Below are 27,110 nucleotides of genomic sequence, written 5' to 3'. Positions count from 1 at the left end.
CTTCCTTTCTTCCCTCCTTCCCGCCGTCCTTCTTTCCTCCCTTCCTCCCCCCCTCCCATACGAGGAAGTGGCTGTCTTTGTAGTCTGGGGATGGGGAAGCTGTGTCACCCCGGGCAGCTCAGTCCCACCTCCGGGCTGGCCGAGCTGTGTGCGTGGAGGGGGGCGCGGCTGCGGCCCGGCCCCGCCGCGGGAGGCCGGGGGGAGGCGGGGGCAGTCCACCCCAGGGTGGAGAAGGGAGCGGGCGACGGGCGCGCGTTCCCGGGCTCGTGACCGCCGGCGGCCCCGGGAACCGGCACCCACACGGCTTGGCGGAGATGGCAGGCGGCGGGCACCGGCGCGTCGTGGGCAGCGTCCACCTGCTGCTGCTGCTGCTGCTGCCGCTGCTGCGACTGCTACCGGCAGCCGCCCTGGCCCGGGCCCCGGCCGCGGGGAGTCAGGGCCGGGACTCCTGGACGGAGGAGAAGGTGAGGGCTGCGGCTGGGCGCGCGGCACCCGAATGGCCCCGGGTGGGTGCGGGGACCGTGCTGCGCTCCGGGGCGGGGAGTAGGGGCGGGCGCCCCGGGGAATCTGGGCTTGGCTAGGTCGCCGCGGAGCCTCGAGGGCGTCTGGCTGCTCGGAGGACGTCCGCAGGCTCGGTCCCCGCAGGCTCGGTCCGCGGCGGTCCGCGCGCGCAGCGCCCGGGGAGCCAAGCGCGGGGCGCGCCCGGGGGTGTGCCCGCAGCTCCGCCGGAGCAGCCAGCCCAGGATGCTCCCTGCCACCTCCGGACTGGCGGAGGTGACTTGTTTCTGGATGTTTTAAAGTGAAGTAGCTGGAGGCTTAGAACCTAAACTGGAGTCCCGCTTTATTTCCAAAAGAGAAGAAAACAAAACAAAACCAAGAAACAATCGCCCTTCCAAAAAGGCCAGAGGCCATTTTCAAAGAGATGCATTTAGTTCTGGCGGAAATCTCTCAGGAGGAATTTAGGATTAAAAAGCCGATTTGCAGATGCTTGGTGAAGTAAATAGATTCACAATGACTTCCTTTTCTTGTGCAACAGTTTTGAAATCATGAAGTTGCTAAGGGCTGTGCAAATCGTGAATGGCTTCAGGTGTAAAATGGTATGCTTTGGAAACACACACACACACACACACACACACACACACACACACACACACACACCTGAGGAAAGGCGCAAAGTCCCAAAGTGTAAACGTTTCTGAGCTGGTCTTCTGAAAGCTTTTAGCTCATCCCTGTCCCTGTTTACTGAAACACTTGTTGTGGGTACGGGTGGAGGGGCACATCTACTCAGAGACATGAATATGGAAATGAATATCCCACTGAAGTTCTGGGAAGCTGGCTTAACCAGCTTCTCCTTCTGAGCACACAGTGACGTCTCCTTCCCGTCCCCCCGCCCCCCCAGCCTCCATTCCTATAGGGAATGTGATTGGTGGAGGAGAGGGAAACCAAATCCAAGTCACTTCCTGGCAGAAAAACAATTCCCGTAGGTTCAGTGGGATGCTGATGATGAAGAATATTGGATTACAGGCCAAATCTTCTCTCTTGAAATATCTTCCAGGTCAGACATTAGGAAAGGGTTATTCAGTGACAGCCACACCAATGTGTCTTTTAGATATATCCAAATGAATGGGAATCGTGAAATGGAGATTGCTCCATTCAGGCTCTCTGGAGGGCATCTTTGTGTAAACGATGGTATCCACAAGTGAGAGACGATCCTGTGGTTCTCTCTCTCCATCCCTGACCTGGGCATAAACTCAGGACTTGGGCACTGTCCCTTGGTTAATTGGTGATAAAGTGTCTTAAAGGCTGGCATTGAATTGCAATCCTCAGATCTCAGCCTCCTGAGAAGATAGGATGACAGGTCAAAGCGATTGGAACCCAGCTTTAAACTAATGAGAATTTAATTTTTCAGAAGTGTTCTTAAAAGCAGGAATGTTTGTTATATTTTAAGGTGATTCCAATCACTGTTCCATGGGGAAGCTGGACATTTTTGAATAACATCTGAACCTGAAGCAGATGGCCGAAATGAAAATAGCCATCACATTTCCTGGTTGCTGTCCCCCCACCCCATTCTTGTAGACCTTCATAAAAGTCTTCCAGGCTGACAGCTACAGCTGGTAGGCTGGGAGATAAATCAGTTCATACTAAAATAGATGCCTTCCTGCATGTTATGACGTTTTCAGTTTGCGTATCTTTATCCTGTGAGTGTGAGGTGTGCTCCTGGTATCCAGTCAGAGGCGCAGTAATGAAATCATCAATTTTGAAATTAATTTCCTTTGTTGTGAAATAAAGGTGTGTCTCCTTCAGTTGCATCTAATACATAAAATCAGATCAATGCCTGGCTCTGGTGGCTCATACCTGTAATTCTAGCTACTTAGGAGGCTGAGAACTAAAGATTGCAGTTTGAAGCCAGCCAGGCAGGAAAGTCCGTGAGACTCCTATCTCTAATAAACTACTTTGCAAACCCCCCAAGTGACCCTGTGGCTTAAGTGGTAGAGTGCTAGCTTTGAGTACAAAGAGGTTTTGGGACAGTGCCCAGGCCTCAAGTTCAAGCCATAGTCACTCCAGGAGAGCCAGGAGACATGAGGCATGATGTAATGGTTCCTGGTCTGGTCCTAAATAGGGTGAGGTGGCTGGGCAGGGTCAAAGGGAAACTCACGAGTCTCATGAGTTCAAGGTAAAGGACTGACAGGTCCAGTAATGCATCATCCACATCCTGTCTTTAACTCTGGTAATTCAGGCACAGTCCTCAACTGGGGTGGAACTTCTCTGTCTCTACCATGAAGACAAGATGGTGTCAGTCAAACCCAATTCCCTATCATCCACCATAGGCCCAAGATAGCACTGGTTACACCAAGTTTCCTTATGTCAATTGCTCTGTACTCAATAATGGAGACTCCAACCTGATAGCCAAGTTGTTCAGTGGTGGGCTGAATGCTGGTGTGAGAAAAATGGTCTTTTCTATTAAAGTGTGTTGCTTGAAAGTTCCTGTTTGGGCCTGGTGGCTGGACTCTTGTTAGGGAAAAGAGGAACTGCTTTGGGTTAAGATGGAATTAAGACATACTTCGGATTGTTCAAGAACTACCAGAGGTGCGGGTATATTTTGAGATTTCTTGTACACTTTTAATCTTATTTCAAAGTCACATAATGCAAATACATTTTACTCTATTCAAGCTAGCCAATCACAAGCGGGTTATGACCTTGAGATCAACCAGTCAGAACAGAGGAGTGGGGGGCTATTGCCAAAGGGATAAATAGGCAAGCAGCCTGCCTGCTGTATGTGTTTGCTTGCCAGACTTCTGGCTGATGGCTCATTCTTACTGCAAAAAGCAAATTTTGCCTTGCTTGTCTATGATTGTGATTCCATTGGTTCCTGGAGATCATATTTCTAATAAAGGAGAAAAGCAAAAAGCACTATGATGTACAATTTTACACATTAAGAACCTCTTCCTCAAAATAGCTAGTCAATAAAGAAGCTGGGATTGGACACTAGATTGTTTTTAAAGCTTGGTCTGCTCTGATATTAAGGACAGCTTACATTTGAAAAGGACATTAGGTTCTTCTGTTTCCAAGCCTTTTCCAGCTGCATTTGTAATGTCAGTGGCAACAGACACACAGACTTTCAGTGAATGCTGGTTGAATTTTGAATTTGCATTGTAGGAGAGGTGTTAATCTGAGGACTGCCTGGTGTGCTCCTATAGGGTGGAAATTTGAATTGATTGACCTTCTACATGATCTTTTCTTAATTCAGTGGTTTTTGAACCTTCTCTCTGCAAGCTGGGCCAACTCCCCAAATTATGGAACTAAAAACCCCTCTGGCCTGGCACTGTGTGATTAGATGAATGAAGAGGATTCTGGATACCTGGCTCACACGTTTTTAGCTGAGAGATTCTTGTCACCCAGAGCAGACTTATTGTCCTTTCAGCCTGGGTGAAAAGGCAAGGCCAGGGCTGTAATTGAGCCTCATTTCTCTGAGTATCCCTGTTCCAAGAGAAGCTCTCTCATGCCTTTTAACAGAAACAAGCCTGCAATAATTTGGGGGCTGCTTTTTAACCAGCATTCTTTTGGCTCAGTTACAGTTCTGCTGAGCCCACCTTTGCATGTCAAGTTTGCCCTCTTAATACTTGGTTTTCTAATTGCCACATAGGATTTTATGTTTGAATTGTGAGAGCATACTGGAGTGTATGCTGTTTAAGATGGGGAAGTCAAGTGCTTTTCCATAGGGGGTTTAAATGAATAGAAGGGCTTAGGTATGTAATGGAGTGCAGTTTAGCTTTCTCTTGTCATCTTTGGCTGGGAAGCTTGTATCGCTATGATTTTGTTGGGACGTGTTTTGCTTTCAGACTGGAAGTGATGAGGCCCTTTAGTGAAATGTGTGAATGAAGTGATTGAGCCCAGGTGGTTAAGAAGCAGCACATACAAGTGTCTGTGCTCATGAGCGTCCATGGACCTTTCTGCTGAACTTAATATTATTCTTATCATTCTTTGTCTCTGTCTCTCTCTTTTCTTAAAAAGTTTTCATCTGCTGTATCTACTATGTTTAAAGATATTGAAGGGATATCACTCTTATTCTTGTTTTGTATTAAGTTTTATGGAGCGTGCGCGTGTGTGTGTGTGTGTGTGTGTGTGTGTGTGTGTGTGTGTACTGAGACTTGAAGCCAGGGCCAATACACTTACCTTAGCTACAGCTCTAATTCTGGATTTTTTTTCTTTGCTAATTGGAGATAAGAGTCTCAAGGATTTGTCTGCTCAGGATGGTTTCAAACTGCCATCTTCAGATTCAGGCTACTTAGTAGCTAGTTTTATAGACACGAGCCAATGGCACCCAGCTTTGTCTTAAATCTTTAAAAACCTTTTTCAGGCCTCCAGAAACCACTCATTTAAACATGAGCTTCATTTATTTTACAGAACATAAAGTGACCAGTTAGATTCTGGGATATAATAAAGACAGTAGATAGGAAAGGAACTACAGCTTTTGGATACAATAGTTCTTGATTGTACAAACAACCTTTGATGCAATAGTTCTTGGTTACTACTGTGATTATCTTAGGCCAATCCAACTCTCAATAGTTAGAAGCAGTGGAAAACTCAGAAAATCAAGAATAATGAAGTCTTCTCACATGGAGCCAGGATACCCCTTGAATCCTTGCAACAGGCATTCAGCTATCATTTCTATTTTTCTATTTTCTTGTGCCTCTAAATGGGCTATATTGATGTTGTCAAAAATGTAAATTTCATTTTATTCTGTAAATGCTGTCTTAGCAAAGATAGTTTTAGAAAGATATTCATCTTTTAATGACTTATTTGATGAATTTGTCCAATATCTACTGATTGTTCAGTGTGAACCAGATCCAGTCTGATATAGCTCTGGAGGGGGGAAGGGAGGGAGGGAGGGAAGGAGGGAAGAAAGGAGGGAGAGGGGGGGGCAGGAGACAGCTCCAGAACTCACACAGCAGACACCTTGTGTGAAATATAAACAGACATTAGGTAAGCAACACAAAAAAGAAGTGGCTGCTACACAGCAACCAGAAATGGACAGGAGTTCACCATGTGAAGAGAAATGGAAAGCTTTGTAAAACACATGTCATTGCTGATACCAAGGCCCAAAGGGCAGAGACTCTGTTTGGGGGTCTGGATAGAAGGCAGCATGACTAATGCATGGTAAGCAGGGATTGGTAGCACTGTGTGTTACGTAGAAGCTTGTATGCTTAAGAGGCAGATGGGGAGACAGGCTCCTGTTGGGTAGTTAAGTAATAATTAACCATGGTAGGCTTAAACTTCTTGTCTCCATTTTCTTCTGTTCCCATTCTCACATTTCTACTGTTTTGTCTTTTAGCTTTAACTTTCTTTGGTCAAGTGCTGTTTTCAGATACAACATAAGCACTTAGACTTTGGAGGTACCAGGGTGTTAAAGATGTCAGAGACAAATGTATTAAGGAAATACACTTGAAAATGTACTATCAAACAAACAGAATCTTAAATATATCCGGGCACCGCATCAACAGTCAAGAGTAAGCTGCAAGTACAGAGATCAGGCACTGGATCGAGAACCCACAGAGCAGGAATCTTTTCATGGATTTCCCTGGAACTCTCCTACAGCTTTGGGAAATTAGCTGGTTTCTGTGAACCTTGGTTTACACTAATTTAAATCAAGAGTTTGTGCTACATCACCTAAGTATCTTTTCCACTTCTAATACTCTATAACTCTTTAGTATTGGACAGGGGAAATAGTAGAACTAACATGAAATATTTAACATGGCAACTCATACACAGTGCCTCATTTAGATCTCATTACCTTGGATGCTGTTACCTCCATTTTGCAGATGAGGAGATGCAGCCATAATGGAGTTAGCCTGGCCAGATGGGTGCTGACCTGAAAGCTGAGTCCTGTGCTCTTTGCATAGTATGTGTTTAGAGAGTGACATGGGGCCATCTGAAAGGGCAGAAGAAGATGAGGAATCAGGAATAAATACTGTCTCATGCCATAGTTTTTTTCCCCAGATAGATTGAGTAGCTTTCATACAATGAAACGACCCTCATGATTATTTAAATATGTACAATTTGCATTGGTCCCAGAAGGAAGAGTAAGACAGACAAGGCTTCCTCATTTCTGTATTGCATTCCAAAGAACACAGTGCTCTTATGTCACCAGCATCCTTCACCTTAAGGAAGAAGTCACCTGATGAACAATTCACTTTTCCTTGAAGAGTGTGCATTCCATCAATGAGTCAATGAATGCCTGATGAACGTGTAAGGAGTGATGATTCATCATCACATATCTTTGAGTGGAGATCCTTAGATCTCAGCTTCCCGAGTAGCTAGAATTATAGCTATGACCCTGGCCTGTTTTTTTGTTGTTGTTGTTGTTTTCTTTTTTAAAAACCTCAGTTTTACAAAAGCTGCTCACAAAAATCATTGAAAGTTACATAGGTAATATAAATGAAATCCTAATTCTCACATTGTAAGCCTTGATACTTTTGCTTTTTAAAATAATTTACCCAAGGGTCAGGAGCGTAGCCTAGTGGTAGAGTGCTTTTCTCCCATGCACAAAGCCTTGGGTTTGATTTTTCGGCACCACTACACAGAAAAAGCTGGAAGTGGTGCTGTGGCTCAAGTGGCAGAGTGCTAGCCTTGAGCAAAAAGTGTCCAACGACAGTGTCTAGGTTCTGAGTTCAGGCTTGACTGGCAACAAAAAAAATTTAGTAATTTGCCTGAGTTTTTGTTTAGCTAGCTAGATATTGGGACCAGTTTTACAGTTTAATGTAGTAGTTTAAATTACCTCATATGACATAGACATTACTTTTTTATTTGGAAATTTAAAGGTATTATGAATGTAATGGGCTAAGTCATATATAGTATTAAATTATTGATAATCTATTTTAATCCTTAGAATTTTCACCAACCAGCTATTCTGAATTCATCATCTCTTCAACAAATTGCAGAAGGTACCAGTGTTTCTGATATGTGGCAACATGACTTACGGCCTTTGCTGATAGAAAGATACCCAGGATCCCCTGGAAGCTTTGCTGCCCGTCAGGTGAGACTACAACCTGTAAACTTAAAGGTCGTTGAATAATTTGCTTCACTATGAGGGATATCATGGCCGAAGTTCATAGATGTCTAACCTTGAGATGGGCCATGCTGGTACTCATTGTGTTAAGAAACCAAAAGAGTCACATGTCTGAAAGTGAATGTCTATTCTGATGTAAGTATACCAGTTAATTGAAACTACTTTATGTGTAAAAATTGCTGTCTGGGGTACCACATCAGCAAGGATACTAAGTCCTTAAGTCTTTACCCTTTCAAAAACACTTTCCTGGGCTCCTAATCAAGTTTTCTTTGCCCCTAACACCCCAGCATCAATAGCTTTTGAGAATCATTGGTTGGAATTTCAAGAGATTCCCTGTACCTTCACTGTACTGTCACTGTAGCCTTTATTCTCCTTTGAGAAACTGTGATCTCCACCTAACTCAATGCCAGTTAGCCTACTGCACTTAGTTCAGGGCAGTGATTAAACTTCTGAGTCTCATGCATAGATTTGCATTTTATATTCTACGGAATGGAATTGTACCTTCTCAAGCCAGCCTCCTGAGCGGAAGGCCCTGTGAGAAGTATCCTTTGGTACTTGTGTACGGTTGATCCAAGAAAACATACCTGAAGTCCCCAGGAGCAGGGGTGAGCCTCCTGCCTGGACTGTCTTTGTAGACAGTATAATGTTTCCTCCAAATAACCCTGATCTAATGGTGTCATTGTTTGTCAGAGTCTGGAAATTAGAATTTAAGTTTAAATTCAACCCAGGATTATGCACTAGTATTAATCTAGAATAACTCTCCCAACTTACTGGTGTACCCAGAAGTGGAAGTTCAGTGCCTTAGGTAGTGGTCGTTCCAGTCCTCCTCTCTATTAACCTTTTGTTCCATGGAGTCAGGGAAGCACAGCTGCTTTATCCTTTAGAGCCATACTAGGGATCACAGAAATGGCTTGCAGAGCTTGCAGAGATTGGTAGTGGGAAATTTCAGGCTCAAACTGAAAGCCAAGAGCACAACAACAAGAGATACTGGTGACTTAATGAGATTTTTGCAGCCAGTTTCATTATTTATAAAGATTATTTATCTTAGTTGCTAAGGTAAATAAAAAATTGAATATAAAAAGCCTACTTCAGGAAGAGCTCTTTGGGGGATACTTGCTAATTTTTTGTGGATGTTTGTGTGCACGTAGACATCAGAAATTATGGCCAAGAACTGATTAGGAGTTGAGAAATGAGTATGTGTCAAGCTTCTGAATAATGCTAACAGATAGGCTTTTAAAATTCTCATTTATTCTGCAGGCTACTAATAGTGTTAAGCCATTTGATGGAGTGTCCCATCATCTGGATAGCAGATGTTTTTGTAGTATTTGCTATTTTTTTAAGATCATCCTTTTATGGATTTTTTTTTACAGTCTAGAGTAACTCATTTTTTATATTGTTTCAAAAATCTTGTTTTTGATGCAGTGAATTCTCTCAATTCACAGGCCTAATATTCTAAGTTGTATAGCTTTATATACTCTTCACATACCAGCCCATATATACTGTCACAGTCAACCAATATTTACTGATAACTTTCAGGGAGCATAGTTCTAAGAACTGTGCAAAACAACAAAATAGATTTAAAAAAATAAGTGAGATAGGAATGTTGACTTCCAAAAGGTCATAAATATTCCTTTTGATGATGTGAAAAGATAACATGTAAACCCATATTAGAAAAGTAAGATATGGTAAAGTATATGCAATGCTGTGCTAGCTAACGTCTACCTAATTCAAAAAGCTTTTGTACTTTTGGCTTTTTCATGATTGATTGTAGAATCAGTGTTCTGTTCATTCCCCTCCCCCTCCCCCCAAAGCTTCCTGCTATAGTTTTTCTAAGCCCCCTTTTTTTGCCTACGTGTCATGTCACAATAACAAACATCAGGCCACACAAGGCTTGGCAAGGATAGAAAATCCTGTATTTCCTTGGGAGGAGAGAAAACAGTCTTCCCATTTGTTTCCAGCTATTGCAAGTTATTTGTCCATCATTTCAAGGTCCATCCTTGCTGGGTGTGACTTGCAGGATAAATTGCCAATTCACTTGATTGTTAGTTTCTAATCTGAGTTAAAAAATAATTTGTTATAGAGACCTATATGATATTTGTGAAAAGAAAAGAAAAACAAGGCCAAAGAGAAGGATGGGAAGGGCAAAAGAGACAGCAGTGAACTCACCATATATTTTCATACCATGAATGCTAGGTTCTTAAGGGAGATACTTCCAGGCCTCAAGTTCTTCCTTTACTTGCTGCTTCCTCCCAGAAGTCATTGTGTTACCCATAAGGCTTGAGGTAGCCAGGAAAGAGCAGAGAGAGATTCTTTTTGGACCTACCTTGGATGCACAGAAAGTTTTCTTGATATGTAATATGAATCAGGGTGGCTTATTTGTTCTTACAGTAGGCAGGAATTATAGACATCTCATTTGCTGTCTTATTAGGAAATCTTTCTTCACTGTTGTGTTAGTATCTTCTGTTTGTGTTTAGCACATGTGAACTATTTGTAGAACTTCTTAGGCATTTGACTTAAAAAGAGCTGCTGTTTTAAGTTCTTTGCTCTGAAGAGCTTAGTGTATTTGATGTCTTAAACATTCTGTCTTAGCCTCTTAGAAATATCAAAAGTATTTTTCTAAAATATGTACACTTATTTGCCAAATATATTATGTGCTTTCATGCTGGTATAGAATTCTCTAAGCAAACTGGAAAGATCTGCATCACTATTAACATTGACTGGGATTGGTTGGTGGGAGGAAGGTTAGCTTTTCCTCTTAGTAAAAGGGTTGCTGTTAATTACAAATTATAATAGAAAATTATTACTAAGTATAAGAAGCATGTACTATAATTACTCTGCATCATCTTGATAATAAACTTAATTAAAAAAGAAGCATGTACTATAGCCATTTTATTAGCATAAATTAACTACAGAAAGGAGTTTCATTGTGCTATTTCCATACATGCACACTTTAATCCTGACTTGAAAGGTATCACATAGAGCTGCAAGGCCAAATATGATGGTATATGCCTGTAATTCTGGCAGGAGAATCACAAGTGCAAGGCCAGCCTGGGATATACAAAAGTGTGGAGCTAGCCTAGAATACTTAGTAAAAACAAACATAGAAAAAAACCCAAAACAGTTAACAAAAGCAAACCTTGCTTAGATCTGAAACTTTGTTTTTTTGTTTGTTTGTTTGTTTGATCAGCACATCATGCAACGCCTTCAGAGACTTCAGGCTGACTGGGTTTTGGAAGTAGACACCTTCTTGAGTAAGACACCCTATGGATACCGGTCTTTTTCAAATATCATCAGTACTCTAAACCCCACAGCGAAACGACACTTGGTCCTCGCCTGCCACTATGACTCCAAGTACTTCCCCCGTTGGGACTACAGAGTGTTCGTAGGAGCCACTGACTCCGCTGTGCCATGTGCCATGATGTTGGAACTAGCTCGTGCCTTAGACAAGCAACTCCTTTCCTTGAAGGTATCTACTTTCTTTTTGTTGACTCTTAAGATAAAAATGCAAGAACATTAATTCAGAGTGAATAGTGGAATCCTCAGGGGAGGCTAAATGTAGAAATCAAGACATTGTGGTACATTTTGGTAACTTTGGAATCTGCTATAAAATAAGAGGAACATTTATTGGAAGATTGCATGATTTGAAATTTCAGAAGCAGTAAACCTGAGCTAATGACAGCAGATTCATTAATTGACATCTGATTTATCAGCCTTCAATAGGTATTGGATTAAATGTATTATTTCTTTCTAAATAAAGAGAAAGGTTGGTGCAGGCCCAAGGATGAAAAAATTATGCATTATAGAGCACAGCACTATTTCTTTTTGTTTAGACAGCCATGAAGCATCATGACCTTCTGATGTGAGAGATAGCAACTCTTGAGTTGAGGGGAAAGAGCCACAAGAAAAGTGGCTCCAAAGTAGAGTGGGTATTTCAAACATATCAAGATGAAAAGCATGACGCAGAAATGCATTATTGTTATTATCTGTGAATCTTGGCTCAATTTTATGTAGCATAGCAGAGCTTTTGTTCTGCACTCAGCTCAAAATACTTCTGGGACTCTCAGATGTTATTTCAGTGTCTGTGTTCTTAAGGGTATATTGGGGAAAAAAAGTGCTAAACTAGATGAAGACATTTTGTTCTGATACCACTCATAACCAAGCAAATACAACGAAGCAAAAACAAAACACTTTGTTCATAGGCAACAAATAGCTACCTCTCAAGGGCTTTATGAAGGGTCCAGTCTGTGATAGAATGGAGGGTAAAGAAATGAAAGGTTTATCTTGTAATGGAAGGAATAGAGATATTTGGTTCTATTTTTTGCTGGATATGTTTACTTGAAGAAAGCAAGAATTGTTTTTACCCTCTCAATATCCTTTTCACTGTTTTTCTGTTTTGTGTTTTGTTTCCCGAGCCTTCTATAATGGCTTTGTCCCATGCCCTGCTTTTAATGTTCACAATTCTCTAGCTGTTGGGTGGATGGTGTATGAAAACTGACACATTATCTTAATTTTCATTTTTATAGTCTGAGAACATGGAACAAAATGAAGTATGACTTAAAAGCACAGTTTTGTGTAGCTAGTGCGTCTTCTCTCCGTAAACTGCTTTCTCTATGGGAGAAAGTATTTCTGCTGAATGAATTTTGAATGGGATCCTCAATTAGATAATTAATCAGCTCTGAGATTTCAATTAGACATATAGTATATTTTCTTAACTTACCTGCTAGAGGTAAATGACAATAGGAGTAGCTTTTTTTTTAAATGGACTCCTCCTGAATGCAAACTTACAGAGTATCAGATTTATTTTTGCAATTATATTTTAACTAAATTTGTAGTAGGACTTATTTTCTTCAGCCATCATAAGTGGAGCAGGTGATATGAGAAGGATCCTAGGAAAAGACTGAATAGTAGCCTAGATCATTGTTCTAACTCTTCTAGTTCTTTCTCAATTGTCTCTGGTATTAGAACTGTAGCTACATACCCATATCGTTCATCTTATAACTTTGTTGTGTTCTCACATTATAGCCAGTGGTGTTTCCTCAACCATTGACTCTGGACTTTGCTATTTATTTTTCCTGGGCCAATGTGATGTTAGTAGATATGACATGAGGTTGGAAATGTGTTTACTGAATTGTGTCTTTGCCATCACCATAAGAAAGGCATACACTGGTTTGTCTGTCAGTACCAGCAGGAAGATAAGAGATGAATGGAATAGAGCCAGTCTCACTGACTGTAAAGTGAAGCAGAGCCGAGCTCAGCCTAAATCTTTTGTCCCCCAGTTGACCAACAGAGGTTATATATTCCAGGAGTTTTGTTATTATGGTAGTAGCTGACCTTGTATCATGCAAGATGGCAGACAATTCATGAATAGACTATGTGAACCTTGATAATAGTCATTTGTAATATTACCACAAAGACCTTCACAAATTAGGCTGCACAGATTCTTCTAGGTTTAAGGTACAAGTGTGAATTACTAGAAATTGAAGGCTGTAGTTTTTTATGCCAATCCTGAAAAACATAAAGCCCAAAACAGCTGTTGTGTCAGGAGACTCAGGTCAGTATCTATGGCAGTTCATTCTGTCTAAATGAACTGCTGCAAAGAGAAGAGAAAGAAAGCAAATAAATACCATTGGTAATTGGAGTCACTCAGCTGCTGAATTTTCAGTGAGGCTAAAGCTTCAAGCTGTAGAAGTTAAAAATGACATTCTTTTGCCTCTGAACAGGCATGGGCAGAACACTTCTGGTCCCAATGGTCTCATTCTGTCCTCACATCCTATGATTATACTGTCTGATTTCAAGCTTGACCTTTAGAAGCACGAGAGGATCTTTAAACAAATGGAAGGTTAGAATGTCTCCATTGAAGTATGCACCTTGTATCCTTGCCAATGAGAAAATATTAACCCTGGGTATGAACCTGCTAACAGGTACATCTTCTACTTAAGGCTCTCACAAGTCATGAGAGACCCAAAGGAACAAAATAAAAATGACCAGAGCAGCACACATGGCTCAAATGGTAGGGTAATTGCCTAGCAAGCATAGGCACCGAATTCAAATCACAGAAATGACTGCAAAGACAAAGGAAAAGTGAAAGAAAGAAAGAAAAACAAGAATAACTATTTTGTTGTTGTTGTTGGCCTTAGGGCTTAAACTCAGGGCCTGGGCACTGTCCTTGAGCTTTTCTGATCAGGGCTCTATCACTTTGAGCCACAGTAACACAGTTTTCTGGTGGCTTGGAGCCATACTCCTCAGATCTCAGCCTCCTGAGTAGCTAGGATTAGAGTCATGATTCACCAGCACCCAGCAAATCACTAAATGGGAAAAATTAAATATGACCCCAAATATGGAAAGATATCCAGTGTTCATGGATCAGAAGACTTGATATTAAAATAGTAGATGTTAATTCTCTCTCTAGAGACATAGTATTAAGCACAGTATACAAAAATAACTTTGTTTTCAGAAGCCAAAAGCCTTATTATATTCTGTGCTATACCTGGGCATGGGGACTGTTCTTTAGCATTCCTACTCTAGGCTGATGATCTATCACTTGAGCCACAGCTCTACTGTTAGCTTTTTGTTAGTTAATTGGAGATAAGAGTTTCATAGACTTTCCTCTCTAGGCTGGCCACCTCCAGATGTCAGCTTTCCGAGTAGCTAAGAATACAGGTGTGAAGCCCTAGCACTTGGCATTTTTCTCTTTTTTCTTCCTCCCTCCCTCCCTCCCTCCTTTCCTTCCTCCCTCCCTTCCTCCCTCCCTCCCTCCCTTCTTTTCTTTCTTCCTTTCTTCCTTCTTTCTTTCCTAATCCATGCCAGGCTGTATAGAACTTTCTAGAGAAAATGAACAACGTTGTTCTGGACTTTGGGCCCAGATATGATAAAGAGTCTTAATGAGATGCCGATGGAAATCAGGGAGATTAGGTAGAAGTCTACACAGTGAACACTGAAATGTTTGGTATGTTTTTTCACTTTTAGCACCAGAAAGATAACAGTAAGTATATATACACTTGAAAGCAAACTGGAGGATCTTTGTCCAGAGAATGTGGGCCATGCCAGAGAAAAGGTTGTAGAGAGAGACCCTGAGAGATGCTCAAAGAAAATGCTAAATGAGCACTAGATTTACAAGCAGCAAAGGTAAGGAACTCGTATGTCTAGTCAGTGTATTTGGGCCTGGTTCTTTAATATGTATATACAGGTATGGTCAGACAATGGAGAACAATCTCCATCATGAAAAAGAAGGCAAAAAAAGAATAAGACAAATTGAACAAAGGAGCTGGAGGAAACAGAATAGTACAAGTTGCAGAAGATAACTTGGCAGTATTTAAAACACCTTTAAGAAATCAGAGGAGAAATTATATTCATGAAACAAAAAGTGTTCAGAAAGAGTAATCATGGTATGAGAAAGAGCTCTTGGAATTTAGAACTTAAAATAAAAACCTATAAGAAGGCCAAATTCTAAGTGGAAAAAGTATCTTTTCTAGAAAAAGGATTAAAACAGCATGGGAATTCAGGAATTCTAACAGGTCTTTGAAAAATATTTAGTATGAAAATGACACTAGATTTCTCAGTGGAAACTTTGGGTGTTTAGAAACTCACCATGCTTTATTTTGTTTTGTTTTTCATCTGAGTAACTGTAAGGATGATGTTAGCATGAAATTATTTGAGGGAAGATTGTCGGTAATGAACATTTCAGGAAGGATATCAGAAATTGAGTCTTGACACGTTATATTTGACATGTATGTTAAACATCTTGCTGAGATGTTCAATGCAGCGAGATAAGTGTTTTGGAATTACTGACATGTGTGGGTATGCAGATGTTTATGCACACATACACATTTCATAAACACTCACAAAGAGACATAAAAAGGATAGATATCAACAAAGAAAAGAGAACCAAGGAACAAGCTTGGTGGTTCTTTAGCACTAAGAGGGAAGAAAGTCCTAGGAGCTGAATTCAGAAAATATCTGCAGATGAGATCGGGTACATTCACTACCTTATGTACATAACTATAACCCTCTGCATTAAAAATAAAAAAGAAAATATCTGCAGATGGGAGCTATGGACCCTGTCAGCTGCTCTCAGGTCAAAAAAGGTGAAAATTTCTAGTTAACCTTTGAATTTAGCAATGTAGAGGTGACCCTAAGAATAGCAATTTCAGCGGATGGAGGTGATGGGGTAGGATTAGAGTGGGTTGAAGAACAAGACGGTGTTTGAATAGACAGTTCTTTGAAGTTTTTCTTTAGGAATTTAAAAATGAAGCAGTAGCTGGTGGAAATAGTGCAGTAAACATTTTTAACAGGAGAGAAGTAATAGCATATTTGTAGGCCATAATATAAGAAAAAAATAATGTTTGACAGAGCAATATCCTTGAGCAGATGGGAAGAGAAGGGATTTATACTGAGAGAGCATGACGAGAAGAAATCAAGGTCATCACTTGGGAGTGAGGTGAGTGAGGCGCTGAATTTTAGGAAGAGGAAGAACTTGAAATACCAGAAGAGTCTGCAAGTGAGTGGAGCCAGAAAATACAGTGTGACTTCCAGTTAACACAAAAAGGCCAGCACATTTGTGGTTAGGAATATTTAATCAAGGTCAAACAGTGTGGTTGTTTATTTTCTCTAGCCAGGTTCTCCATGAACATAGACATAAAGCAGGTTTTCATGTTTTGCTTTTGACCTAACAGGGGTGTGTGTGTGTGTGTGTGTGTGTGTGTGTGTGTGTGTGTGTGTGTGTGTGTTGGCTATTTTCAAGATTGAAATCTTGCTGTTATGCCCTGATCTGCAATCTGTAATAACTTGGCAAGCTTAGCTGCCAAATTCTGTTTTGGTTTTTGTGAAAATGCTTAACCTGCTCGACCACCTGCGTGTGGTTTCATCCTGTGGTTACTGACTGTGGGCATCACAAAATAATGTCATACGATGAAGGCCACCTTCGTGTGGTTCTGATCACCTGTGTCTAGTGCTTAGCTACACTGCTATTAAAATGACTCCTAGCTCAGCTCACTGAGTGCTGGTGACTCTCTTGGTGAGGAGGTTCAGGTCCCCCCAAAGTGGCTGGGATATTACACAATGCTCTTATTATTTTTGCTTCCTTGAGACGCTGGGATGACAGGTATGTGCCTGGATGGGCCTTGCAACATGTTTCCATAATCCCCTACCTCCCTTGTAGCTAGGGCCACAGAGTTGAGCCATGACCCTTGGCCTGATTAGGCAGAATGCAAGTGAGTTGAGGGTGTATTTGAAAAAGTAATTAGTCTGATTGCCTGCAACTAAACAGTAAACAGGACACAGAGAGAAGCTAGGATATTATGGGGGTGAAGAACTGTGAAAAGGTGCAAGGATTCGACAGATCAAGAATTGGCGTGGGCTCAAGGACTGTGAGGGGTTAGAGTACCAGAGAGCTAGTATAAAATATTGAAAGTAAAAGGTAGAAATTTTGAAACTGATCAGAGGGCTGGGAGTTTGGCCTAGTGGTAAAGTGCTTGCCTGGCATGCACCAACACCTGGGTTTGATTCCTTGGTACCACATACATAGAAAAAAGCTGGAAGTGGTGCTGATGCTCAAGTGGTAGAGTGCTAGCCTTGAGAAAGTCCAAGGACAGTCTCAGGCCCTGAGCCCAAGCCCAGGACTGGCAAAAACAAAAACAAAAACAAAAACAAAAAATTGATCAGAATCTGTCTGACTTCCCTTCTCAGTTTCTTCTCAGATGCTTTCTTATTCATGCAGCTTGATGCCACAAAGAGTCGCCTCTTTTTCTGTCCAGTTTCCAAAGAACGTGGGTTGCACATGTGGACCCTGACACATTTTGTCTGTGCTCATGTATGTGTTTTATCTTTCCTAGCCCAACTAAAGTGTAGTCTTTTTTAAGTAAGCCACTATAATTATTCTCCTCTGTATCCCTGTGGCACTCCTAGGGCAGATTCTTGAACTGAGATTCAATTAAAAAAATGTCAGACTTAAATGAGGTGAGAGGCAAGAGAGATCTTCAGTTTCAGATTGGTTTCGTGATGAAGAGCATGGCCTGATGAAGACCATTCTGGACAGTTGACAGGGAGCAGGCTTGGATCAACACGTGTTTAGACAGAGGGAGAAGTTGAGCTGTACTAGGTATAGTCTCAGCTAAGCTGTGGGGAGCTCTGGAGGAACAATGTCTCTTTAGAGAGCTTCTAGTGTCTGTGGGAAGCTCTTGGGATATAGCAGATGGGGTGAACCTGGAAGTGGCGGAAGCTCTCCCAGGTGCTGGAAAAACACATCCTCCTGAGTGGACGCTGGGTGGCATGACACAATGTTGATCATAACAGTTCTGCACTTCCAAAAGTCTCTAGGGAATAAGAATAGGAAAGCCAGCCACTGGTGGCTCTTGACTGTAATACTTGCTACTTAGAAAGCTGAGATCTGAGCATCATGATTCAAAGCAAGTCCTGGGAGAAAAGTCTGTGAGACTCTCTTCTTTAATTAACCAGCCCAAAGCTGAAAGCAGAAGCATAGCTCAAGCGGTAGGGTACCAGCCTTGAGCAGAAAGAACCAAGTGAGAACTCAGAGGCCCTGAATTCAAGCTCCATGGCCGGCACACACTCACAAAAAAGAACAACTAGAAGACATCTATTTTTAGAGGCAGTAGGAGAAGGTGAGATTTATATGGGTGAAAATTGTGGGAGGAGAGGTGATGTTTGAAGAGCCAATGGTGTGAAATAAATTTTGGCATAGTTTCACTTGCTTTGCTATCTTCCTTTCTTCATGATCCATCTAAACTTTTGCTCAGCTAATAGGAAGAGAGTGCTTATTTTTCCTTATTATTGCATTAAAAAATGTGCTTTTTACTAGGGTGTCTCAGGCTCCAAGCCAGATCTCTCGCTGCAGCTAATTTTCTTTGATGGAGAAGAAGCTTTCCTTCACTGGTCTCCTCAGGACTCTCTGTATGGGTCTCGGCATTTAGCTGTGAAGATGGCATCAACCACACACCCACCTGGAGCCACAGGCACCAACCAACTGCATGGCATGGTTAGTCTGAGGAATTTCTTTGGCTCTGTAGCCTCCAAAGAAAAAGGTGCTAACGCGAAGCTCTTAGTGCCACAAAATCTTCAGGATGGTGTTTATAATAGAACATTCCTTGGCAAACACTGGGCTTTTGAGGAATCCCAGGGCTCCAAAGAATAATTCTGGGTTAGAAGCCATGTTTGGCTGAGTTTAATTAAAGTACTGTGACTGATTAAGGAGCCATCAGATTTCAGTGTGGTTCAGTGGAGACCATTCCCCCAAGTAGTGTGTAAGGGGCAGAATTTGAATTTTCTTTTTCTTTTCCTTTTTCTTCCCTTCTTTCCTTTCCTCCCTCCCGCCATTCCTTTTTTTTTTTTTAATTGGTCTTGGGGCTTGAACGCTGGGCCTGGGCACTGTCCCTGAGGTCTTCAGCCCAAGGCTACTGCCTTACCCCTTGAGCCACAGTACCACTTCCCTTCCCTTCCTTTTTGATCCCTCCCTCTTTCTTTTGCTTCTTTTCTTCCCTTCTTCACATCCTGGGGCTTGAAATCAGGGCCTGGGTGCTGTCTCTGAGCTTTAGTTTTCTCAACACTATACCACTCGAATCACAGCTCCACTTCCAGCTTTTTTTCTGAATAGTTTATTGGAGAGAAGAGTCTCGAGGATTTTCCTGCCTGGGCTGGCTTCAAACCATGATCCTCAGATCTCAGCCTCCTGAAGAGCTAAGAGTACAGGCATGAATTGAATCTTTTCTCCAAGGCTTTATAAGGGCAGAGAAGGATAGGATACTTGGAAGTGGAATAAGAGGGAGTACAATTGAGGGATTTTTTTCTTAGGATATTATAATTATAATGCTTTACAACTAAACTATTATAGTGACTCCAGTGTGTACTTGATATTTGGATGTGTTGTTAGTTTGACATGGCAGTTTTTACATGAGGGTGGGGACATTCCAGTTCTGTCTTCAAATCCTGCCACTATTACTAAATGGTGGGTGTAACACACAGCTTCATTTACATACCTGATTCTGGGCCCATACTCATCGCTAATCCCTCAACCTACCGGAGAGTCTTCTTGCCTCCTCCATCCCTCTCTCTCTCTCTCTCTCTCTGGGTGCTGGGTGTACCAGTATGCTCAGCTTTTTATTTGTTGTGATGGCACACATGAACTTTTTGGGTAAAATGGCCTTGAGTTTCAATCCTCCACAGTTCAGCCTCTTTAATAACTAGGACTGCAGACATGGGCTTGTCTCCAGTCTTGTGTCTGAGACAATGTATATTACTTTTTCCTGATCTGGTCCTGGAAAGTTTTTTTTCCCTTCTACCCTTCCTGCATAGCTAGGGTTACAAACATGTTTCACCAATCCTGACCCCAAAGATTCCTTTCTAGTTTATTCCTAGTAGTACCCTTTTGGAGTAATAAAGAATTGACACTGTCATTCATTCACATTTTTTTAAAAGTACCTCATATTGCTGGCCACTGGTGGCTCATGCCTATAATCCTAGCAACTCAGGAGGCTGAGATTTGAAAATCAGAGTTCAAGAGCAGCCTGGGCAGGAAAGACTTATCTCCAATTAATCACAGAAAAGGAGCTTAGGGACACCACCCAGGCCCAGAGTTCAAGCTTCAGGACAGGAAGGGGTGGGGGGGAGAAGAAAAGTACTTCATGATGATTATTATATAGTACTATTAAACTAATCTTCATTTATATAGCTCTTCACATGCTCAGCTAATAAAATGAATTTAATTTTATTGTTTGTCTCTGCTGATGAACATGAGATGTGCTTTGGTCACTGTGATTAAGCGATAATTTTCTCCTGTAGGATTTAATGGTCTTACTGGATCTAATTGGAGCCCGAAACCCAACATTTCCCAATTTTTTTCCAAGCTCCGCCAGATGGTTTAATAGGCTTCAAGCAATCGGTAAGTGACAGTTACTAAAGAGGAAAAGATTTTTTTTAAAGTTTACTTTATGTTATTATAAAGGTGGTGTCCAGAGGGATTATAATTACATGAGTCAGATAATGAGTACATACCCTTTCATACAGTGCCTTCTCTTCCCTCTTTCTGTCCCTATCCCTCCCTCCTTCCCTCCCATGTCCACTCATGAGTTATATAGTTCACTTTTATCACAGGGTCCAGGGAGCTCCACAGCTGCACTTTTTCACCCATTTCTCCTTGTGTTCTGAACCCTCCCCTAACCCTCCTGAAGATAGGCACTTCCATACACCATACATAAAGAAAAGACAGAAGTTTAAAAAACAAGGTTTCTACTATCAAGTATTACATTTTAAAATTCAAAATTTATGATTTCATTATGAACTTCACTAGCATTTTTCTTAACCCTGTCGATTCATTTGGCATTCCTACTGATCTCTTTAAGTACACTCAGTTTATTTTCTTACATTCAACTCTTTGGAAATGCAAACAGAAAATACTGCATTTTATATTTGTATATCCTTAGAAACAGCTTGAAAATATTTTCCTCAGACTCTTGGGTAAAGCATATGGAACCCATTTCTAGGGAAAACTTGACCTAACAAAACATATTGGCTATAGATGAATGTTATGTTTTTACGATGATACCAAAAGATACTCTTTACATTTCCTTTCTTTTTCCACCTCTGTTTTTTTTTTAATCTTCTATTTTCTACATTATCCAGACATTCTAAGCTTTCCAAGTAAGGGATCAAGATTCAAGAGAAAGAGATGTGTCAAGGACCACCTTTAAAAGATTTACCATCCAATAAGAGAGTAGATAGGCCAGACTAGGCTGGGCCAGTCCAAGTTATAGCCACCTGTGGTTCCAGAGAAGCTGGGTGGAACCCTCCCCATAAAACAAAACAAAACCACACATAATAAACCACGTATGTATTTGAGAAAGAGGAAATTGAGATCCATTTTTTAATAAAAAGGATCCTGGCTAGGAGGCTGTTCTTAAGGCAAGAACTTCGTGCTCAAAATTCATTATGAGACATGCAGATTTCTTAGAGCAAGATAGAATTGTGCCATTTCTAAGCCGTGTGAAAACATTCTGCTATCTTACTATCTACTCCTGAGTTTTCTCCAACCCTTTTCCTCTGACTTTCTCATTTGCAGTCTGTCCTGTTGAGGTTTCTGTCTCTAAGATTCCCCGCTGTAAGGCTAGAACATGGCATGACTATTCTCTTTTCCTACTCCAAACTGTCCAAGCCCAAGCTTACCCCAGATTGTCAATGCCAATGTCTGACCATGTTCACCACGTATTTACACTATAAAGGCCGCATATGATAAGATGTTGATCTCCTTAAATAAGAATGCTTTCTGAGTCTTGGTGAGATGAGACTCAGGCTCATCTACTCTTTAATTGTCATTTGCAGAACAGGAACTCCATGAATTAGGCTTGCTCAAGGATCACTCTTTGGAGAGGCGATATTTCCAGAATTCTGGTTATGGGAATATTATTCAGGATGATCATATTCCATTTTTAAGAAAAGGTAATTATGTGTATGTACCTATCCATGTGTATGTTCTTTGTTTATTATAATTAATGTGTATTTTGACATTTCAAAACTACATATCACTTACTCACTCCCAAAACTAGACCAACATTGTTTTTAACCATGGCTTATTCCCAAAACTTATTTAGTTTGCAAGTGACATCAATAGTTTTCTTTAACAGTGAACTTTCTAGTTCTCTAACAGTTGCATACATTCGAGAAGCAAAACAAATGTGAATAATAACTGGTACATTGTTTTTTTGACAGTCCTGGGCTTTTAGCTCAAGGCCTGAGCACTGTCCTTGGACTTTCTCAAGGCTAGAGCTCTATCACTTGAGCCTCAGCACCACTTCTGGCTTTTTTATGTATGTGGTACTGAGAAATTGAACCCACATCTTCATGCATGCTAGGCAAGCACTCTACCACTAGGCCAAACTCCCAGCCCCATAACTGGTACATTTTGAATCACTTAGATCATTCTTCCTTAAAGATGACAGCACTAGCTGTGTGGTGGCTCACACCTGTAATCCTAGCTACTCAGGAGGCCAAGATCTGAGGATTATGGTTTGAAACCAGCCTGGACAGGTAAGTCCATGAGACTCTTATCTTCAGTTAACTACTAAAAAAATCCAAACAAACTGAAGTAGAACAGTGGCTCAAATGTAGAGCACTAGTTTTGAACAAAAAAGCTCAGGGACAGCATTCAGGACCTGAGTTCAAGCCCCAGCATTAGTGCATGGATGTGCACACATAAACACACATGCAAACATACAGACACATACCCAGAAAAGACTGACAGTACTAGACTTATATAACAATGATAAGAGCCAATCTAAAAATACTTTAAATGATTTAATATTAGACAATAAAATTAATTTGTATGAATTACAAACAAGTATGTGTTTTTGCATATACATATTCACACATAGTTATAAATAAGCTTTGACCAATATGAGTCCTGTGACTATGTAACTTTAAGACAGAAGTTAGATTTTTGAACCAAAGCTTTATAAAGAAGTTTAAGTACTCCCTTACTGGTCAGTATTGATGCCAGATATGATTCTAATACAGCTTGTAATAAATACTTAATACCCCCTGACAAAGCCTCTCCTGGTTATCAAATAAAATGACAGATACTATTGTTCATTAATATGAAGAATAATTAAACTGAAACCAAGTATTCCTTTCCAGATCTTGTCTTGCACTGCAATGGTCTGGGTTTATCTAATTGTTTGGGTTAGATCCCTGGGAGTTGATAATATTTCTAGACTTTCTCTCTATCCATATCTCACATAGTCACTGTAGGCCTTCAAGGTGACATCTAAATTTAATATTGATCAGCAGCATTATGCCTTAGTAATAATTCCCAAACCATTACATTTGATTGATAAATTACAACAGTCATTTTATTAACTCATGGCTTCCAAGTGGAAGAATGAGAAACTCATTCCAAATCCTTCAGATTACTCTTATTTTTCTTTACATGTAGAATTTGTGTGTGTGCGTGTGTGCCAGTTCTGGCACAGTTCTTGAACCTAGGGTCTAGATGGTGTCCCCGAGCTCAGTTTTGCTCAAGGCTAGTTCTCTACCACTGCCACATCTCCACTCCCAGCAATTTGATGGTTAATTGAACATACAAGTCCTGTTCAGGCTGGTTTTGAATCATGATCCTCACATCTCAGCTTGCCAAGTACCTAGGATTACAGGTGTGAGCTACCAGCTCTTGGCTGTAGAATATTTTTGGAAGCCTGGAATTTACTGACATTCTGTCTTCTAGTTCATGGAGTTAGATTGTGTTCTTGCCTATGTGTAGCTCTGATTTTACCTGGAAAATTCCTGTGTCAATGTAGTGGAAATTCAAACTGGTGCAGTGGCTAGTTCCTGTAATTCTAGCTGCTCAGGAAGCGGAGATCTGAGGATTGCAGTTTGAAGTCAGCTTAGGCAGGAAAGTCTGTAAGCCTTTTATTTCCAAGTAATCACCAAAAAGCTGGAAGTGAAGCTGTGGCTCAAGTGGTAGACTGTCATCCTGGAGTGAAAAAGCAAAGGACAGCATCTAGGCCCTGTACTGGTGTGTGTATGGGTGTGTGTGTGTGTGTGTGTGTGTGTGTGTGCACGTGCACATGTATGCGTACACACACACACCCATACACACACACAGTTGGTGAAAGACTAAATCAACCCAAAGATTCTTACATTACCCTTTTGGTGCCACTGTATTTTACTCTTGCTTTTCTAATCTTTGTCTAGGAATTAGAGTTATCACATATAAATCAAATTATGCTACTTACTGTTTCAAAGCTCTAGGGGCTATTTTCTTGAGCAAGACAATGATCTACAAACATTCCACTTTCTGAATCTTCACATCTTACCTATCTTCCCAGCCTTCATTCTGATCCAGCCACACTGTTATTGGTTTCCAAGCAGGACAGGCACACACCACCTGCTTTAAAACTTTTATACTGATAATGCTGCCTGCCTGCAACATATCTTCTGATCTTTACATGGCAGTTTTCCTTTGGTATATGTCTGTGTTTAAATGTTAGCCTCTCAAAGAGGTCTCTTTTGACTTTAAATACTCAGTCTCTGTCTCTGCTCCCTACTGACTACTCCTCATTTAAAAAAATTCTTTGCTCATAATTACTACTAATAAGCTTTATTACTTTCTAAAATTAAGGGATTTTTCACATTGATTTGCTTCATTTTGTATTTGATTGTAAAAATTCCCTAAGGACCTTTTAACTATGACTTGAACTCTGAGAGTCAGAACTGGTAGGCCGCAGGTACCCTTATGATTATTTACTGAATTAATACTTGTTTAATGAGTCAATGCTTTTGGAGTATAAAGGTAAGATATAAAGATATGCACTAGAGATGCTGAGTTATCAGATATCTTCCTATATCATAGCATTCCTTCTACATGAAGAACAAATGTCATTCCAGTTAACTGAGTGGAGGGATGTGCTAAATCACATCTTTCTTTCTTACTAGGTGTCCCAATTCTGCATCTGATAACCTCCCCTTTCCCTGAAGTCTGGCACACTATGGATGACAATGAAGAAAATCTGGATGAGTCAACCATTGATAATCTAAACAAAATCATTCAAGTCTTTGTGTTGGAGTATCTTCATCTATAGTATTTTAATTTAGTCATGGTAATGACTTCTATACCAGATTCAAAAGATATGACATTATGTAAAACAATCCAATTCCAGATAAATACCAGATGCATACATTCATCTTACAGATTTATTCTGTAGATATTTTTGAGTATGTGATCAGTGAATCCTACTATTATATCTTATCCTCAATCATCCATTGACTTTTATCTAGAGACTGCAACAAAGCAGGTATCTTTTTGAAATTCATTTAGATAGAAACTGTAGAATAAAATAAAAATCAGTTATACTTTAAATATTAATAAGATTAAGTATAAAAAATAAAAACTGTATATGGTTTTATGATTTTTTAGTATTAGTTTTATGATTGTTTTTACATTTGGAAATCTCTTATGTAATAAAAAGTATTTGAAGGTTCCCAAAATCCTTTGAGAAATCTTTGTAGGGTTAATTTTCTGGAAACTAAAATTGAATGTCTGTTATTATTTTCATATATATGTAAATATGGAAGTATATCACTCATTCTATGACAATTTTTATAGGATTTCAAAAATGTAATATTTGATTGTAAAAAATAATACTGTCATTAAGTAAAGCCCTTGGGAAAGGTATATATGAAAAAGGTTTAATCTCATTATACTAACAGAATCACTATTGGCTCTTGAGGTTTTTTTCATTTTTTTATGTAGTTGTAATAATTTTTGGCTACTCTTTTCTGTTAATGTAACTACAAAATATTTACTGCTTTGATCTTCTGTCGAGTTGAGAAATAAAAATACTGTTGTGTGTGGCCTCTTGAAGTGATATTAAGGCAATATGATAGGGACACACTTGTTACTGTACTTTTTGTGTATAAGTAAATTCTATGACATTCAAATATGTTCAATTATTTATTGAATTATTTTGGAAATGCACAAACATCATGCACTCAGTGATAGAAAGCAATTATCTAGAAACAAGTTAAATCTAGTAAACATTTAAGAAGTCAGTCCTGTCATATAAATGAACTTAGTTGAGTGAGTTAATAATGTTAAGAGCTAATACTCGTTGAGTACAAGTTATGTGTCAGACAGTGCTGGAAGTGCTTATGTACCTTAAAACATTTTTAAAAAAAATTTTGTGGGATGTAGGACTTGGGGACTTGAACTCTGGGCCTAGGCATTGTCCCTGAGCTCTACAGTTTAAGGCTACTGCCCTACCCCTTGAGAAACAGTGCCACTTCCAGTTTTCTTGTGGTTAATTGGAGTTAGAAGAGTCTCACGGACTTCAGTGCCCAGGCTGGCTTTGAACATTGATCCTCAGACCTCAGAGGCCTCCTGAGTAGCTAGGATTACAGGTGGGAGCCACTGTGCCCAGCAACTTCATGTACCTTTTTTTTTTCCTTTGGTGGGTCGTGGGGCTTGAACTTTGGGCCTGGGCACTGTCCCTGAGCTCTTCAGCTCAAGGCTACCACCCTACCCTTGAGCCAAGCCCCACTTCCCATTTTCTAGAGGTTAATTGGAGATAAGAGTCTCAGGTCCTTTTGTACCGGAGCTGGTTTTGAACCTTGATCCTCAGATCTCAGCCTCCAGAGTAGCTAGGATTACAGGCGTGAGCCACTGCGTCCAGTTTAATGTACCTTTCTCAAAGTAATTCTCACAGAAGTCCTATGAGGTGGGTGGTTGCATTACTTTCATCCTCTGATGCTCAGTTGACAAGTGTATTCTTCCAAGATTGCATAGCTGGTACATGGCAACAGTGGGCTTTGAACCCAGTCTGGTGCTAACGGTCATACTTACTAGGTCACTGTAGAGCATTGTTTCAATACCTGAAAGAACTTTCTAGGAGATTCTCTGTGTATTTGGGGTGGGGGAGCAGTACTGGAGTGTTACCGAAGAGCCTCATGCTTGCTAGGCTGGTGCTTTACTACTTGAACCCCATGTCACCATTTCAGTCTTTTGCTTGTTGTTTTGCAGATGGAGTCCACAAACTTATCTTTCTGG

The 27,110-nt window shown here is 40.6% G+C and overlaps 1 protein-coding gene across 1 annotated transcript; it reads left to right on the top strand.

Annotated features, from left to right (window-relative positions):
- Positions 1-233: 233 nt before the first annotated feature.
- On the top strand, positions 234-25,829 carry Qpct (glutaminyl-peptide cyclotransferase). Its single transcript, XM_090336171.1, has 7 exons — positions 234-464; positions 7,388-7,534; positions 10,755-11,033; positions 18,381-18,557; positions 20,357-20,456; positions 21,893-22,009; positions 25,001-25,829. Exons 1-7 carry the CDS (start codon positions 315-317, stop codon positions 25,144-25,146), a joined length of 1,116 nt encoding a protein of 371 aa, XP_090192297.1. The 5' UTR covers positions 234-314; the 3' UTR covers positions 25,147-25,829.
- The last annotated feature ends 1,281 nt before the right edge of the window (positions 25,830-27,110 follow it).

Source organism: Megascapheus bottae, chromosome 7, assembly GCF_031878675.1.
Source record: "Megascapheus bottae isolate mThoBot1 chromosome 7, mThoBot2.hap1, whole genome shotgun sequence".
Lineage (NCBI taxonomy): Eukaryota > Metazoa > Chordata > Mammalia > Rodentia > Geomyidae > Megascapheus > Megascapheus bottae.
This window is presented reverse-complemented; position numbering and strand designations above follow the sequence as displayed.

Excerpts from the sequence above, each read along its gene's own strand:
- Qpct (XM_090336171.1), top strand. The coding sequence starts at position 315 with ATGGCAGGCGGCGGGCACCGGCGCGTCGTGGGCAGCGTCCACCTGCTG. Across the intron at positions 7,535-10,754 it reads GAAGCTTTGCTGCCCGTCAG|CACATCATGCAACGCCTTCA; the intron begins GTGAGACTACAA and ends TTGTTTGATCAG. Across the intron at positions 20,457-21,892 it reads TAATAGGCTTCAAGCAATCG|AACAGGAACTCCATGAATTA; the intron begins GTAAGTGACAGT and ends TGTCATTTGCAG.